Source organism: Triticum aestivum, chromosome 5A, assembly GCF_018294505.1.
Source record: "Triticum aestivum cultivar Chinese Spring chromosome 5A, IWGSC CS RefSeq v2.1, whole genome shotgun sequence".
NCBI classification, from domain to species: Eukaryota; Viridiplantae; Streptophyta; class Magnoliopsida; order Poales; family Poaceae; genus Triticum; species Triticum aestivum.
The window spans coordinates 439,286,677-439,301,290 of record NC_057806.1 but is presented as its reverse complement, the minus strand read 5'-3'; the positions used below and the strand labels follow the sequence as shown (position 1 = coordinate 439,301,290).

The window sequence follows — 14,614 nt, the reverse complement described above, 5'->3', positions numbered from 1 at the left end:
CCGCCCCCGGCCGGCCGGCCTCGCTGGGTGCTCGGTCTCGCCTGCGCCATGGACGACGCCGGGGAGCCGCGCCTGCCCAGGAAGAAGGGCACCAAGCGGCCCCCTCCCTCGGCGCCGCCGCCGCCGCCCGCCCAGGGCGGCGGCAGGGGGAGGGACAGGCTCGACTCCCTCTCGCGGGACTACCACGATTTGCTCAAGGTGCTCCCGTCTCTCTCCTTCCGCCGTTGTTGGCCGCCGCCGCCGACTCGTCGAACCTCTTCCTACCCTGTATACAAGTCCATCGTATAATACACTACATTGTATCCGTGGCCTTGTTTGTCGGCGTCACAACCCGCGGCGTCACGCCGCCGTTTGATCTTCTGTACTGGCAGATTGCTTTTCTGTCTGATTGCTGGTTTACTAGTCCAGTTGGAGGATTGTTAAATTCGGGATTGAGGGTTCGATTGTACCGCTAATGTTTGGTAACAAAGGGGTTTCACCGTGTCAATGAATTAGTCTAGTTCTACCAGTACGGTCTAATGCCTTGGATACTGTATATGTTCTCGATTGGACTCGGAGCTGACACTGGTAGCATGGCTGATGCAGGAAACTGAGGCGAAGAAGAGGAGGCTAGAGCGCATAAACCAGCGAAAGCTTGGACTGCTCGCCGAAGTCAAGTACGACAGACAGTTTCTTGATTACTTCTTTGTCACTACTTGTTATCATCTGGTTTTATTCCCTTCCAATGACATTGTAAGTTTGGAATTGCGTTTTTCTGCCAGATTCTTGCGGAGGAAGTACAGTTCGTTTGCCAATGATGATTCAGAGCAAACACATCACAGGCTAAAGAAGAAGAAAGCTAAGCAAATCCCATCCCCTCTGGGGATCAATGAAGGGCCGTCCACTAGCAAGAACACAAATGTGGACTTGAATCATGATTCTGCAATGGTATGTTTTGAAATGCCATACAGTCAGACTGTAGCTGTAATGTGAATATCTTACATCTGACATTTTTGCTGCCTCTTTACCCGCCGAATTGCATTTTCTGACAATCTGGATTTCTCTTTACCTGCAGAATGCTGAGGGAGCCGGTTTCCAGGGGTACCAGGACCATCCAGAACCTGGGAAGCATGATCAGGCTGGTGTAGATGAAGATATGATGACCTCCAATATCAAGTTATCAGTTTATAGGGATACAGAAAATTCCCCGGCCAGTGATGATAAGAGGGCAGCCGCATGGCAAGACCGGGTAGCCTTGCAGGTCTAGTCCCGCCGTAGAAATGGGTATGGCATGGCATCCTTCTCTGGTGGTTGACTGCACCCCTGCCTGGTTTCGTCAAATATTGCCCGGTGCTCTGTAAATGAACAATTGATATAAGGATACTCATGCTTCATGTTTACAGTTCATGCTCTGTAGAGGCATGGACTGAGATAGTTTGACACACTTAGACAAGTTCGATCCTATTACAATGTTACGAAACATCCAGCCTGGATTTCGAGTTACGGTTCTTTGCCTATGCTTTTTCTTTTGATGCGTGTTATGGATGATTTAGAAGCAATGTTTCTGTTTATTAGTTCAGATCAATTGTGTAGTTTGCTTATTAGAGAATCCTTTCAATACAGTAATGATCTTAAAACGTAAACTAGATGATAGTTTTAGCCATCCTCATATTTCTGTGAATATTCAGGAGCGTGCCAACTGCCAGGTGTATCCTTCATTGCAGTGCATGTTAATGAGCAGATCCACATTTGCTTGTGAGCCTTACAATCTTCTGTTCCTAGACGTCTTGACAGTTCAATCTAAACTGACAAAACGTCTTATATATTTAGAAACAGAGTTAGTAGCATTTTAGACGTGCAGAGCAAATAAACCTTTCTTCCTACTGGGAGGTCCTGGGTAATCTTCTAATCTCAGTAAAGACATAGCAAACTGCTGGATCGTACAGTATGTATACTGATTATCACATGGCATGAATCATTGAAAATTACTCCTAAAACAGTAAACCAGTCAGCAGTTTGTCCTGAAATGGACGACATTAGATTCTTGCAATGCCATCACATAATTCGAATGAATATACATACATCATGTTTGCAACTTCCCCTAACAACCATACACCTGCATACACGAACACAAGCCCTAGCTTCGGACACGGCGATGTTCCAGTGTTCCACCGATGTTGCACTGCAGATCGCAGACCTCTCAAAGGTTCTCCTCCACTTTCTCCCAAGGCAGTTCATTCTTGCTACTTGAGCCATCCAAAGGAAGTTCATCCTTGCCATTCGAGCCATCTGATCTGAAGCTAGTTCATCTGCGGTCTCGACACTACCTTTTTACGACAAATCGCCTCTGGCGAGCATCACCTGAACCTTCCTTTGATGCTTTCTGCTCATGCAGTGATTCTCAAATTGAGCCTTAGAGTTACATTTGGCCTGGCATGTAGCGCAATCCCATTCCGAGGACGGTATTTGGTCCTTGGCAATCTCTGGTGGATTGTTTTTATCTTGGTTGATTTTTTCGCAAAGGGCCTGATCATCCACCAGTTGGAGACTCTCGTCTCCGCGTCTGGAGTAGCTCTCCCAGTTTAACTGGCAACTCGTTTCCTCTACATGTTGTGGCACGTCGCTTGAATTCAACTTTGCTTTCTGTAACTCAGAACTCATTGCCGTGTTCTTGCATTCTTCTGTGACAACTTGGATCCTTTTACTCATCAGGTGGATATCCAAATCCGATTCGCAGTTACAGATACCTTGGCAAATGCTGCAACTCTTTATTGGAGGTGACTCATGCTCTGGTGCATTGCTCTCATGCGATTTTGCATCCTGTGACACATTGTTACTGCCTTTGCATGATGCTCCCATGTGGAGACTGTTCACTATCGCAATATCACCTTCGCTGAGCATCACCTGGGTCCTCTGTTGATGCTTTCTGCTTATGCACTGATTCTCAAAATGGGCTCTAGAGATACATTTGGCCTGGCACGCAGCGCAATCCCATTCCGAGGATGGTGTTTGGTCTTTGGAAATTTCTGGTGGACTGTTTTCCTCTTGGTTGATTGTTTCGCAAAGGGTCCGAACATTCAGTTGGTGTCTTTCATCTCTAAGGTGGTTCTCCGAGTCTAGGTCACAGTCCATTTTCCCCACTTGTAGCGGCCCGCTGTCCCGGTTCAAGTTTGCTTTCAGAGACTCTGAGTTGATTGCCTTCTGGCTTTCTTCAAATAGAGCTCGAATCTTCTTTAAGTGCCTTTTAGCCTTCAGGTGGATCTCTAGATCTGATTCACGGCCACAGATAACTTGGCAAATGCTGCAACCTACTAAAGGTGGCTTCTCCACATGCTGTGGCACATTTCTTTCACGCGACTTTGCGTCCCGTGACACAACGTTCTTCGCCATATCATTGCTACTGCTTATTTCCGCAATATCACCTTCGCCAAGTACAGCCTGGGTCTTCTGCTGATGCTTTCTGCCTGTGCAGTGATGCTCAAGTTGAACTTTAGAGTTACATTTGGCCTGGCACATCGCGCAGTCCCATTCCAAGGACAGCATCTGGTCCTTTTCTGCCGGACTGTTTTTATCTTGGTTGATTGCTTCGCCAAGGGCCTGAACATTGAGTTGGTGTTTCTTGTCTCCGAGTCTGTGGTAGCTCTCCCAGTTTAGTTCGCAATTTGTTTTCTCCGCATGCTGAGGCACACTGTCCTGGTTCAAGTTTGCTGTCTGTGAGTCAGAATTCATTGCCTTATTATTGCTTCCTTCGAGTAGGGCCCGAAACTTCTTTAAGTGCCTTTTACTGTTCAGGTGGAACACCAAATCCGATTCGCGGTTACACGTAACTTGGCAAACGCTGCAATCCCATACCGGAGGTGGCTTCTCTGCATGCTGCTGCACATTGTTCTCGTCTGATTTTGCTTCCTGTGGTGTAATGCCCGTGCTGTTGTTATCGCCTTCCTTGCATGAGGATACGATGTGGAGACTGTTCACTATCGCAATATCGCCTTCGCGGAGTATCACGTCGGTCTTCTGTTGATTCCTTCTGCTTTCACAATGATGCTCAATCTGAGATTCAGAGTTACATTTTTCCCGACACATAGCACAATCCCATTCTGAGGGTGGTTCTTGGTCGTTGGCAATTTCTGGAGGATTTTTTTTCATTTGGTTGTTTTCTTTGCAAGGGGAGCAAACATTCAGTTGGTGTCTCTCATCTCCGTGGTTGTTCCCCAAATCTAATTCACAATTCATTTTCTCCGCATGCTGCGGCACGCTGTCCGGGTACAGGTTTGCTTTCTGTGACTCGGATATTGCCATGTTCTTACTTTCTTCGAGCAGGGCTCCAATCTTCATCAAGTGCCTTTCACGCTTCAGGTGGACCTCAAAATCTGATTCGCGGGCACAGATAACTTGGCAATCGCTGCAACTCCATACTGAAGGTGGCTTCTCTACATGCTGCGACACAATGCACTCATCCGATTTTGCTTCCCATGCCGCAACGTCCATATGGCTGTTATTGTCTTCTTTGCAAAGGGCTGCATTGAGACTGCTAACTTCGGCAATATCGCCTTCGTGGAGTGTCACATCGATCTTCTGTTGATGCTTTCCGTTTTTACAGTGATGCTCGGTTTGAGGGTCAGAGTTACATTTGGCCTGGCATGTAGCGCAATCCCATTCCGAGGATGATATTTGGTCCTTGGACATTTCTGGTGGATTGCTTTTATCTTGGTTAATTTTTTCGCGAAGGGCCCAATCATCCATCAGTTGGAGACTCTCGTCTCTGGGTCTGAGGTAGCTCTCCCAGCTTAATTTGCAACTCGTCTCCTCTACATGTTGCGGCATATCAAAATCTGGTGCGCAATTACAGATACCTTGGCAAATGTTGCAGCTCTGTACTGAAGGTGGTTTCTCTGCATGCTCTGGCACATTGCTCTCATGCGATTTTGCTTCCTGTGACACAACGTTCTTTTCCATATCATTGTTACTGCCTTCTTTGCATGATGCTTCCATGTGGATATTGCCCATTTTCGTGATATCGCCTTCGCTGAGTACCGCATGGGTCCTGCCCGTTTTCGTGATATCGCATTCGCTGAGTATCACCTGGGTCCTCTGTTGATGCTTTCTGCTTATGCAGTGATTCTCGAAATGGGCTTTAGAGGCACATTTGGCCTGGCACATAGTGCAATCCCATTCCAAGGATGGTGTTTGTTCTTTGGAAATTTCTGGTGGACTGTTTTCCTCTTGGTTGATTGTTTCGCAAAGGGTCCGAGCATTCAGTGTGCGTCTTTCATCTCTGACGTGGTTCTCCAAGTCTAGGTCACAGTTCATTTTCTCCACATGTAGCGGCCCGCTGTCCAGGTTCAAGTTTGCTTTCAGAGACTCAGAATTGATTGCCTTGGTATTGCTTTCTTCGAATAGAGCTTGAATCTTCTTTAAGTGCCTTTTACCCTTCAGGTGGATCTCAAGATCTGATTCGCGGCCACAGATAACTTGGCAAATGTTGCAACCTGCTAAAGGTGGCTTCTCTGCATGCTGTGGCACATTGCTCTCGCGCGATTTTGCTTCATGCAGTGAAATGTTCTCCACAATATCGTTGTTGCCTCCTTTGCATAAGGCATTGATGTTATGCTGATGCCATGTGCCTTTGAGGTGCTCCTCCAAGTCTGACTGGCATGTACCGTTGGCCTGGCAGGTGCTGCAGCTCCATCTTATCAAGGATGTTTTCATCTGATATGTACCAAGAGAAGGTTCTGCTGCTTTTTTTGCCTTCTGACCACCGAGGGCCTTAATGCCTGATTCCAGTCTTGCTATATTTGACCGGTGCTTCTTCCCGGCACAATGCTTATGTACGTCCTGCGCACAGTCTGCTTGTACCTGGCACCCCGGGCAACTCCATCTCATGGGTGGCTTCTTTCTTTTTCTGGGGCTCATGGGTGGCTTCGGCTTCTTAACTGGTATGGTTATTCCTGTCAGTTCCCACTTCTCCGCAGGCGACGCTTTATTTGGAGGAACATTCTGTTTGATATGCAGTTAGATTAGACCATTAGTATGTACTTCTGACAACAGAGAAGGCGACGCTTTCATGGCCTTATAAGTTCTTTAAAGTTTGGCCAGATCATTAGTATATGATTCTGAGAACAAGCCGAGCAAACTTGCCAGTACTGATAATGGTATGCTATAAAAGTTCTACCAAGGTCCAGATATTGTGAACTATGACTACGAGGTAATAAGTATACCGATAGTAACATAAGATGTTTTCTTAACAACAATTTGCCTGACAATAACAAAAATGGACTGATGAAAGCGGCTGCTCACCTCATTCCAATGAAGTAATAAATAAGCAAAACAGATGACATATGAGAAGATAACAAAATGGACAAGCTGCTCACCTCACTGGAATCTCGCGGTTTCTGTTCATCAAATGCCGAGTTATGTTCACCCGGATCAACCCTGCATTTGCACGGGCTGCAGCATTTTTCCGCGCGATCTTCCGCGATGGGGTTCCAAGATCTGGGCTCTGCACTCTGCCTTCCATAGTTGCTTGGTAGTTTGACATCATTTTCCTCACCCACGTCGGCGTAGTGTTCCCAGCCGAAGACGGGTCCTTTGTGCTGCGGCATGCTGTCCCGGGGCATCGGCATGCTGTGGTGACCGGACGCAGCGCCCAGGGCCATGGCACGCTCTATCTTGGCCAGCTCGGCCATGATGATCTCCTGGCGAAGGTGGTCCTTCTGGAGCTGCCACAGCAGGGCGTCCCTCATCACCAGCATTGCCTCTCCTGCACCGGCAATATAGGAACATAATATAAGGATCAGAATTCTACACCATTGACTTGCCCTTGTTTGCTTGAACAAGTATTCTGCATCTGATCAGAGGAACCGTGAACCGGATAAAGTAGGATCGACAAACAAGTTGGGCAGGATCTTCAATCTTGTGCCCCCAAGCAAATCAAACCACACCTAGTCTGCTACTGCTATTCTGTAAGCCGCGGATTAGATAGAGGCAGAACAGTCCCAGTACCATGGATTGCCTCGGTCTCGGAGCCTCCCGTGATGCAGGGAAGAACCTCTTCCTATAAAGAAAAAGGAAATCAGGGAATGACCGGCTTCGAAAACCTCGAGTCCTCCGTGAAACAACAGATGCAGATTCTAGCGCTTCTCGCATGCAATCGCAGTCAGATTCTACTCCCTCCGTTCCGTCTTTCTAGGCATTTCAACAAGTGACTACATACGAAGCAAAATGAGTGAATCTACACTCTAAAATATGTCTACATACATCCGTATATAGTAGTCATTTGAAATGTCTAGAAAGACAAATATTTAGGAACGGAGGGAGTAGTTGCTTCCTGGTACAAAGGCAGCGGAGGCGGGGGGGTGTCCCGGGCAGCACGTACCGTGCGGCGGAGGGTCGTCGGTGGCTGGGCCGCGGCGGGAGAACTCCATCGGGCGGGGAGCAGAGCGAGCGGCGACAGGAAGCAGAGGGGCGGGGGATTGGTGGGATGTTTCGGCGAAGAGAGCACGGGGGGCGTTGCAAAAGCAAATATGCGAGGGGAACGGGGAACTTCGAGTGCTCCGTTTTGGGGTGCCCCGGTCGAGATGGTGGGGGGCGGCTTGCGGTAGTACTGCTGTTTATTTATTTTATTTATTATATATCTTGCGGGAAATAGTAATTTTTATAGAACGCCGCTAACTGCCACACATGTGGGCGTTAAGGAATCTGTCCACATGTTCTGTGGGGTGCCTAAGAGGACCAGGCCACACGTCTGTGTGTGGGCAAAACAACTAGCGCCCACACGCCTCTTTTTTCCCTTCCGGTCCCTCTTACACGTGTGCGTGTGGACGAAATAGATAACGCCCACACGCCCGGTACGTCAGGCCTCGTACCTCGTGGTCCTGCACGCCCCACGTGACACTTTACCGCGCGCCCCGCAGTTGCCATGGGCCGGATCCTCGTCCATGTTCGTTTGAGTGCAGTTGCCATGTCGCTGAACTACGGTTGCCATGTCGGACAACTACAGTTGCCATCTCAGGTCAAAGTTCGAGATTGTCATTTTTTGCACAACTACAGCTGTTGCCATGTGTGGTCTGGTCTACTGCAGTTGCCATGATTTCAAAACTTTAGGAGTTGCCACCTACTAACACTAGGCAGTTGCCATGTAACGCTACAAAAAAAGGCATGGCAAAAAACATGTCCGGGTAAAAGAGAGAATTGCCATGTGCTCACAAGCACGCTAGAGCAGTTGCCATTTAAAAAGAAAGAGTTGCCATCTGCTTACGTGCACGCTAGGGCAGTTTGCCATGTACCATGCCAAACATATAGCAACTGACATGTTCGGGTAAAAAAAAGAATTGTCATCTGCTTGCAATCACACTAGAGCAGTTGTCATGTACACTGCAAAATGCATGGCAACTGGCAGCTTGGGTGTGGGAGAGGAGGCGGGCGTGTGGGCGAGATGGCAAACGCCCACACACCAGCCCTTGTGCGTGACTGAAAACTGGTGTGGGCGAACTGCTAAATGCCCACACACCGGCCCCTCCGTGTGGTAAAACGGATGTGTGGGCGACCTTTCTCACACACCACACACGCGAGTTGTCCTACGTGACATATAAAATCAGCTAATTTGTGCCAAGATTCGTGCAAAAGTTACTGGACGGTGATGGAGGCGTGTAGGTGAGTTGGCTAACGCCCACACGTGTGGGCATTAACATTTTTGTTTTTATATTTACCTAAAAAGAATTTCAAATTTTACCTACAGAACATGCCCATATTTATATTCATTTTTTGGACAGCATGCTTGTATTTATGGACGTGTTTGGTTGTTCGAATAGAGTCCAATCAGACCCACGCGGGAAGAATTTGGCCTGTTTAATTTCCCACATTCATTGTTTGACCTGCATAGCACGAACTTTGAAGCATTTCTAGGCCTGAATGCTTCAACCTTTCGGCCTACTCTCCCGTGTCTTGCTGCACTGTCACCATCGCCGACGTCGTTCCTCTCGACCTCCTTGCCCGCGTCCTACTATACTGGAGTCGTCTCGAGCGTTGTTCCTTTCCACCTCCTCTCCCTTGTCCTACTACACGGACGCGGCCATGGTGTGCGCACTGCATTTCTCCTTCTCTGTCCTCTGCCTCAGCGCCCTTCTATTCGTCCCTCCGCACGGACTTTCTCTGCGACGACGACGCTAGCAAGTAGTTCGTCGCGCCGCTGACAAAGTCACCAATGATTATGTGCTCGTCGTGTTGGCCGCGGCCACCGTCCACCTTAGTCGCCATGGCATTGTGTAGCTCTATGTGTTATGTGTAGATGTTAACTCTTAATCACATTGCATGTATGCAACTAAACACCGCGTAGTTGCATCAGTCCAGCCAATGCAAGACACCAAACATTATGCAGAATTGCTTCCCTAATGCAAGAAACCTACCCACCGGCAACCAAACAATATGCATATGTTGATTTTTTGCCCGTTTTTTCTCAGCATGACTCAACTGAGGCATTTTGTTTGTACGTTTCTTTTTTAAAAAATGCCTAAAGCCATATGTATCATGTTGGAAATATGAGCAAATTACTACGCGATTTAATTCGAATAAACAGAAGATAAATCATGACCACAGCAACAGAGATTAAATTAATCATGCGAACTAGCACAGCAGATGAACATATCACATCCAGGGCACATACTAGAAACATGAATTCTACCACGATCTCGAACAGGAAGGATAGAATCACATACGATGCAGCGGGTGCAGCATCGTCGGCATTGACGTTGTCGCCCATGTCGTCGAGGATGAGGTTGTCGAGGTCGGGAAAGAAATCGTCGCTGCCAGCAGTCGCGCGAGTGCGCTCCCCAAAAATCTGATCGCCCCTCTCCCGTATAGGATCACGAGAGGCGGGGTTCCGGAGGCCTGCTGTCCCTTCTCGTGTTGCACGCCGGAAGGAGGGATGGAGAAGACTTGCTTGGCGGTGCAATGATCTGGAACGGTGGTGAGAAACCATACGAAGCGGCGGCGGCTAGGGTAGACGTCTGCCTGACTATAAAGTGCGGGTCGGGTAGGTCGTGGGAGTAAACCCCACGTCCGAGTCTTCACGATCCAAAATAATCGGAAACGATTCAGTAATTAACGCGTCCGTTAATTATTAATTAATGACTCATTAATTTTTCCCGTGCAGCAAAAATATAGACAACATGCATAGCTCTGTCCTCGGCTCGGCTCAATCCCGCAACCCGCGGTGCGGCACGTCGTGACGAGGCGTGGCGTGGCGTGGCGAGGCGAGCGAGGAGGAGCGCGCGTGTAGGTATTCTCTTCTCATGCTCATACAAGTGATAGAAGAGCTCACCTTATAAAAAGGTGCAACTCTCTCTCAACTTCCGGGGTGGGACTAAACTTTAGCCTCACTCACTCCACTCATATGTGTGCATGAATGGGCCAAGAGAATTTCAGAATTTTAGTTGGGCTTTGGGCCAAAGGCCTACTAGCAAAATTCCAACAATCCCCCACAAAGTCTCATTGGCACATCTCATCATTTAGTTCCAAAACATTGTTTATATACCGGTGCTTAGTGGAGACTGTGAAGTTGAACTTCCACTCAGAAATTTATGCTACACTAGATCACAACTTAAATAGTGGACTATGCCTTGAACTACAAGTTTTCTATGAAACTAGTTTCACACAAATTCTTGATCGATACTGGGCTGTCGCAAGGCTTCCCCGCGGATGGAGCATATACGTCATACTTCAGGGCCTTTCATGAATTTATTAGAGAACACCCAATTCTCACAGACTGTGACGTTAACAGTCAAATTCATATAGGTGTGTTCCTCAGAAGATGTTCTGCAGGACAACATCTCTGCTTACCCGAATAAGCCACTTGGAACACATTAAGATAAGTATCAACCTTCCATGCAGATCAGGAGAGTATTGCATCTTCACGGAGTGGGATAATTAATATAAGGATACTCTCCTCCTAGCTGACCAACAGCTTGTCTCCCACTTCTACTTCACGGGATCTCCGATCACATAGAGTGGGTTACCACTATGGACAACTCATGCGGTGGGTCTCAAACCCATCTTCATCGATGCATTATCTATCACATTACGTGATAGACCCTATGTGAAGGGATCTGCCAAGTTTTTCGACGTTTAGATATAATCCAACGTAATAACTCCGGAGTTCCTCAATTTTCTGACAGATTTTAGTCTCCTCTTCACATGCCTTGAGGACTTCATATTGTCCTTAGAACTGTTTATCTTGACGATCACAGTTTGATTATCACAGTTCATCAGGATAGGGGGTATTGGTTTTTCAACCATAGGTAAGTCCATCAAGAGTTCACGAAGCCACTCTGCTTCAACAGTGGCAGTGTCTAATGCTGTGAGTTCTGCTTCCATAGTTGACCTCGTTAAAATGGTCTGCTTGCAAGACTTCTAGGAAACAGCGCCACCACCAAGTGTAAAAACATAACCACTTGTGGCCTTAATCTCATCAGCATCAGATATCCAGTTTGAGTCACTATAACCCTCCAGTACCCTTGGATACCCGGTGTAGTGAATCCCATAGCTCGCGGTGCCTTTCAAATAGCGCATAACTCTCTCAAGCGCATGCCAATGATCATCTCCCGGTTTTGACACAAACCGACTCAGCTTGCTCACAGCAAAAGAGATGTCAGGCCTCATGGCACTCGCCAAATACATAAGCGAGCCAACATTCTGAGAATACCTCAGTTGATCTCTAGCAATCGTCGATTCTTTCGAAGCAACACACTAGCATCATATGGAGTTGGAGAAGGCGTGCAGTCGCTATACCCAAAACGACTCAAGACCTTTTCCACATAATGAGACTGAAGCAGTGTGATCCCACCATTCTCATCTCTCAACAGCTTGATGTTTAAGATAACATCAGCTACTCCTAGATCCTTCATCTCAAAATAGCGAGATAAGAAATCCTTAACCTCCTTAATTAAATCAAGTTTGGTTCCAAAGATCAATATGTCGTCGACATACAGACAAAGAATAACTCCTTCGCCCCCACCATAGCGATAGTACACGCACTTGTCACCATCGTTTACTATAAAGCCGGCAGCAGTTAATGTTCTTTCGAACTTCTCATGCCACTCCTTAGGAGCTTGTTTAAGGCCATATAAAGACTTTAATAACTTGCACACCTTTCCTTCCTGACTAGGTACTACAAAACCATCTGGCTGATCCATGTAAATTTCCTCCTTCAACTCTCCATTGAGGAAAGCCGTCTTAACGTCCATTTGATGAACGAGAAGACCATGTGAGGCAGGCAGTGATAGTAGCACCCGAATTGTGGTCAGTCTAGCCACGGGTGAGTAAGTATCAAAGAAGTCTTTTTTACCTTCTTTCGGGGTATAACCCTTGGCCACAAGCCGTGCCTTGTACTTTTCAATCGTACCATCAGGTCTAAGCTTCTTTTTGAACACCCACTTACATCCTACAGGTTTGCACCCATAAGTACGGTCAGTGATCTTCCAGGTATCGTTAGCTAAGATGGAATCCATCTCGCTACGTACAGCTTCCTTCCAGTAGTCAGCATCAGGAGATGCATAGGCTTCTGAAATAGTCCTGAGTGTGTCATTCACGAGGTACACAATGAAATCATCACCAAAAGACTTTGCAGTCCTCTGTCTCTTACTCCTCACAGGAGTTCCATTGTCACCCTCAACAGGATTCTCAACGTGTTCCATCGCAATGGTGGGTTCAGAAATTACAGTGAATTCCTCACTAGATGGAGTAGGTATCTCCTGATTTGATGAACTCGACATATCCTTCATAGAAAATATGTCCTTAAAGAAAGTTGCATCATTTGATTCCATAATCGTACCAACATGCATGTCGCATACCTCAGATTTTATTATCAAAAATCTATAGCCGATGCTATGAAAAGCATAGCCCAGAAGAACACAATCCACGGTTTTTGGTCCAAACTTGCGCTTCTTCGAAATTGGTATATTGACTTTCGCCAAACAACCTCAAGTACGTAGGTAAGAGAGTTTCAACATTTTCCTTTCCCATTCCTCAAATGGAGTCATGGTCTTATGCTTTGTGGGAACTCGGTTTAGAACATTACACGCAGTCATTAGCGCCTCACCCCACCATTCCTTGGATAGACCCGAAGTGTCTAACATGGTGTTAACTATATCAGTTAGAGTTTGATTCTTTTTTTCGGCTACCCCATTTGACTGGGGTGAGTAGGGAGGCGTCCTCTCATGGATTATACCATGTTCCGCACAAAACAGATCAAATTCATTGGAAAAATACTCTCCACCACGATCGGACCTAAGCCGTTTAATTTTCCGATCAAGTTGGTTCTCTGCCTCACCTTTATAGTTTTTAAAGAAAGTCAAAGCCTCATCTTTTGATTTCAGAAGATACACATAACAATATCTAGTGGAGTCATCAATCAACGTCATAAAGTATCTCTTTCCACCTTTTGTCAACACGCCATTCATCTCACAAAGATCAGAATGTATAAGCTCTAGTGGCGCCAAGTCTCTTGCCTCTGCAGTCTTATGGGACTTGCGAGGTTGCTTAGCTTGCACACATACTTGGCACTTAGAGCCTTTGACAGTGGAGATTTTTGGAATTAAATTCATATTGGCTAGCCGCGTCATGCAACCAAAGTTAATATGACAAAGTCGTGAATGCCAAGTATCAGACTCATTATTGTGGCAAACATTATTAATAACTTTAGTGCAAATATCTGACAAAGATAAGCGGAACAAGCCTCCGCACTCATAGCCTTTTCCAACAAATTGTCCACACTTAGAAATTACAACTTTATTGGATTTGAAAACCAACTTAAAACCATCTCGACATAAACAGGAACCGCTAACGAGATTTTTATTGATGGACGACACATGATGAACGTTCTTCAGACGCACAGTCTTCCCCGAAGTAAACTTCAGATCGACCGTACCAACACCTCGAACGATGCATGTGACCCGTTCCCCATCAGCACGGGTGAAGTCCCTGTTGCCTGGTAAGAAGAAAACATGGAGGCGTCAGCACAAACATGTACATCGGCACCGGTGTCAATTAACCAATCAGGGGATTGAAATACTGAAAGGATGGTAGGAAAAATACCGTACCCTGATTCCTTCATATCAGTATCACCGATGACAACATTAGCGGACTTGCCGCTCTTCTCATGTTCGCGCTCCTCAAAGCGGTTAGGACACTTCAGAGCCTAGTGATTAGGATCAGCGCAGACATGGCAAAGCCCCTTCCCCTTCTTATGAGAATTCTTCTTGAAGTTGGTAGAATGTGATGGCTTGTTCTTTGTATCAAACTTGCCTTTGCCTTGAGTTTTGTTCTTATTGTTTTTGAACTTGTTGGGCTGGGAGTTCTTCTTCTGTACCATGTGGGCACTAGAACCTCCCTCAGCAACTCGAGCACGTGTGTCCTTTGCTCTCGCCTTCTCTTCAACATCAAGAGTACCAATGAGATCCGTAACGGAAAACGCATGTCTCTTGTGTTTCAGGGAAGTAGCAAAATTGTTCCACGAAGGTGGAAGCTTGGAAATGATGCCTCCGGCAACAAATTTGTCCGGCAACACACACTTGAAATACTCAAGTTCTTTTGCGAGCGGCTGTATCTCATGAGCCTGCTGTACAACAGGGCGCTCATCAGT

At 46.7% G+C, this 14,614-nt stretch overlaps 2 protein-coding genes across 2 annotated transcripts; one reads left to right on the top strand and one right to left on the bottom strand.

The window, feature by feature from the left end:
- Nucleotides 1–6: 6 nt before the first annotated feature.
- On the top strand, nucleotides 7–1,494 carry LOC123103854 (uncharacterized). The gene is made up of 4 exons (XM_044525539.1): nucleotides 7–198; nucleotides 586–656; nucleotides 762–927; nucleotides 1,055–1,494. The coding sequence occupies exons 1-4, from the start codon at nucleotides 49–51 to the stop codon at nucleotides 1,244–1,246; spliced, it is 579 nt and encodes a 192-aa protein (XP_044381474.1). The 5' UTR covers nucleotides 7–48; the 3' UTR covers nucleotides 1,247–1,494.
- Nucleotides 1,495–1,913: 419 nt separating this feature from the next.
- On the bottom strand, nucleotides 1,914–7,482 carry LOC123103853 (uncharacterized). Its single transcript, XM_044525538.1, has 4 exons — nucleotides 7,355–7,482; nucleotides 6,982–7,033; nucleotides 6,351–6,739; nucleotides 1,914–5,976 (listed from the first exon to the last, which is right to left on the bottom strand). The coding sequence occupies exons 3-4, from the start codon at nucleotides 6,729–6,731 to the stop codon at nucleotides 2,311–2,313; spliced, it is 4,047 nt and encodes a 1,348-aa protein (XP_044381473.1). The 5' UTR covers nucleotides 6,732–6,739; nucleotides 6,982–7,033; nucleotides 7,355–7,482; the 3' UTR covers nucleotides 1,914–2,310.
- Between the last annotated feature and the right edge of the window lie 7,132 nt (nucleotides 7,483–14,614).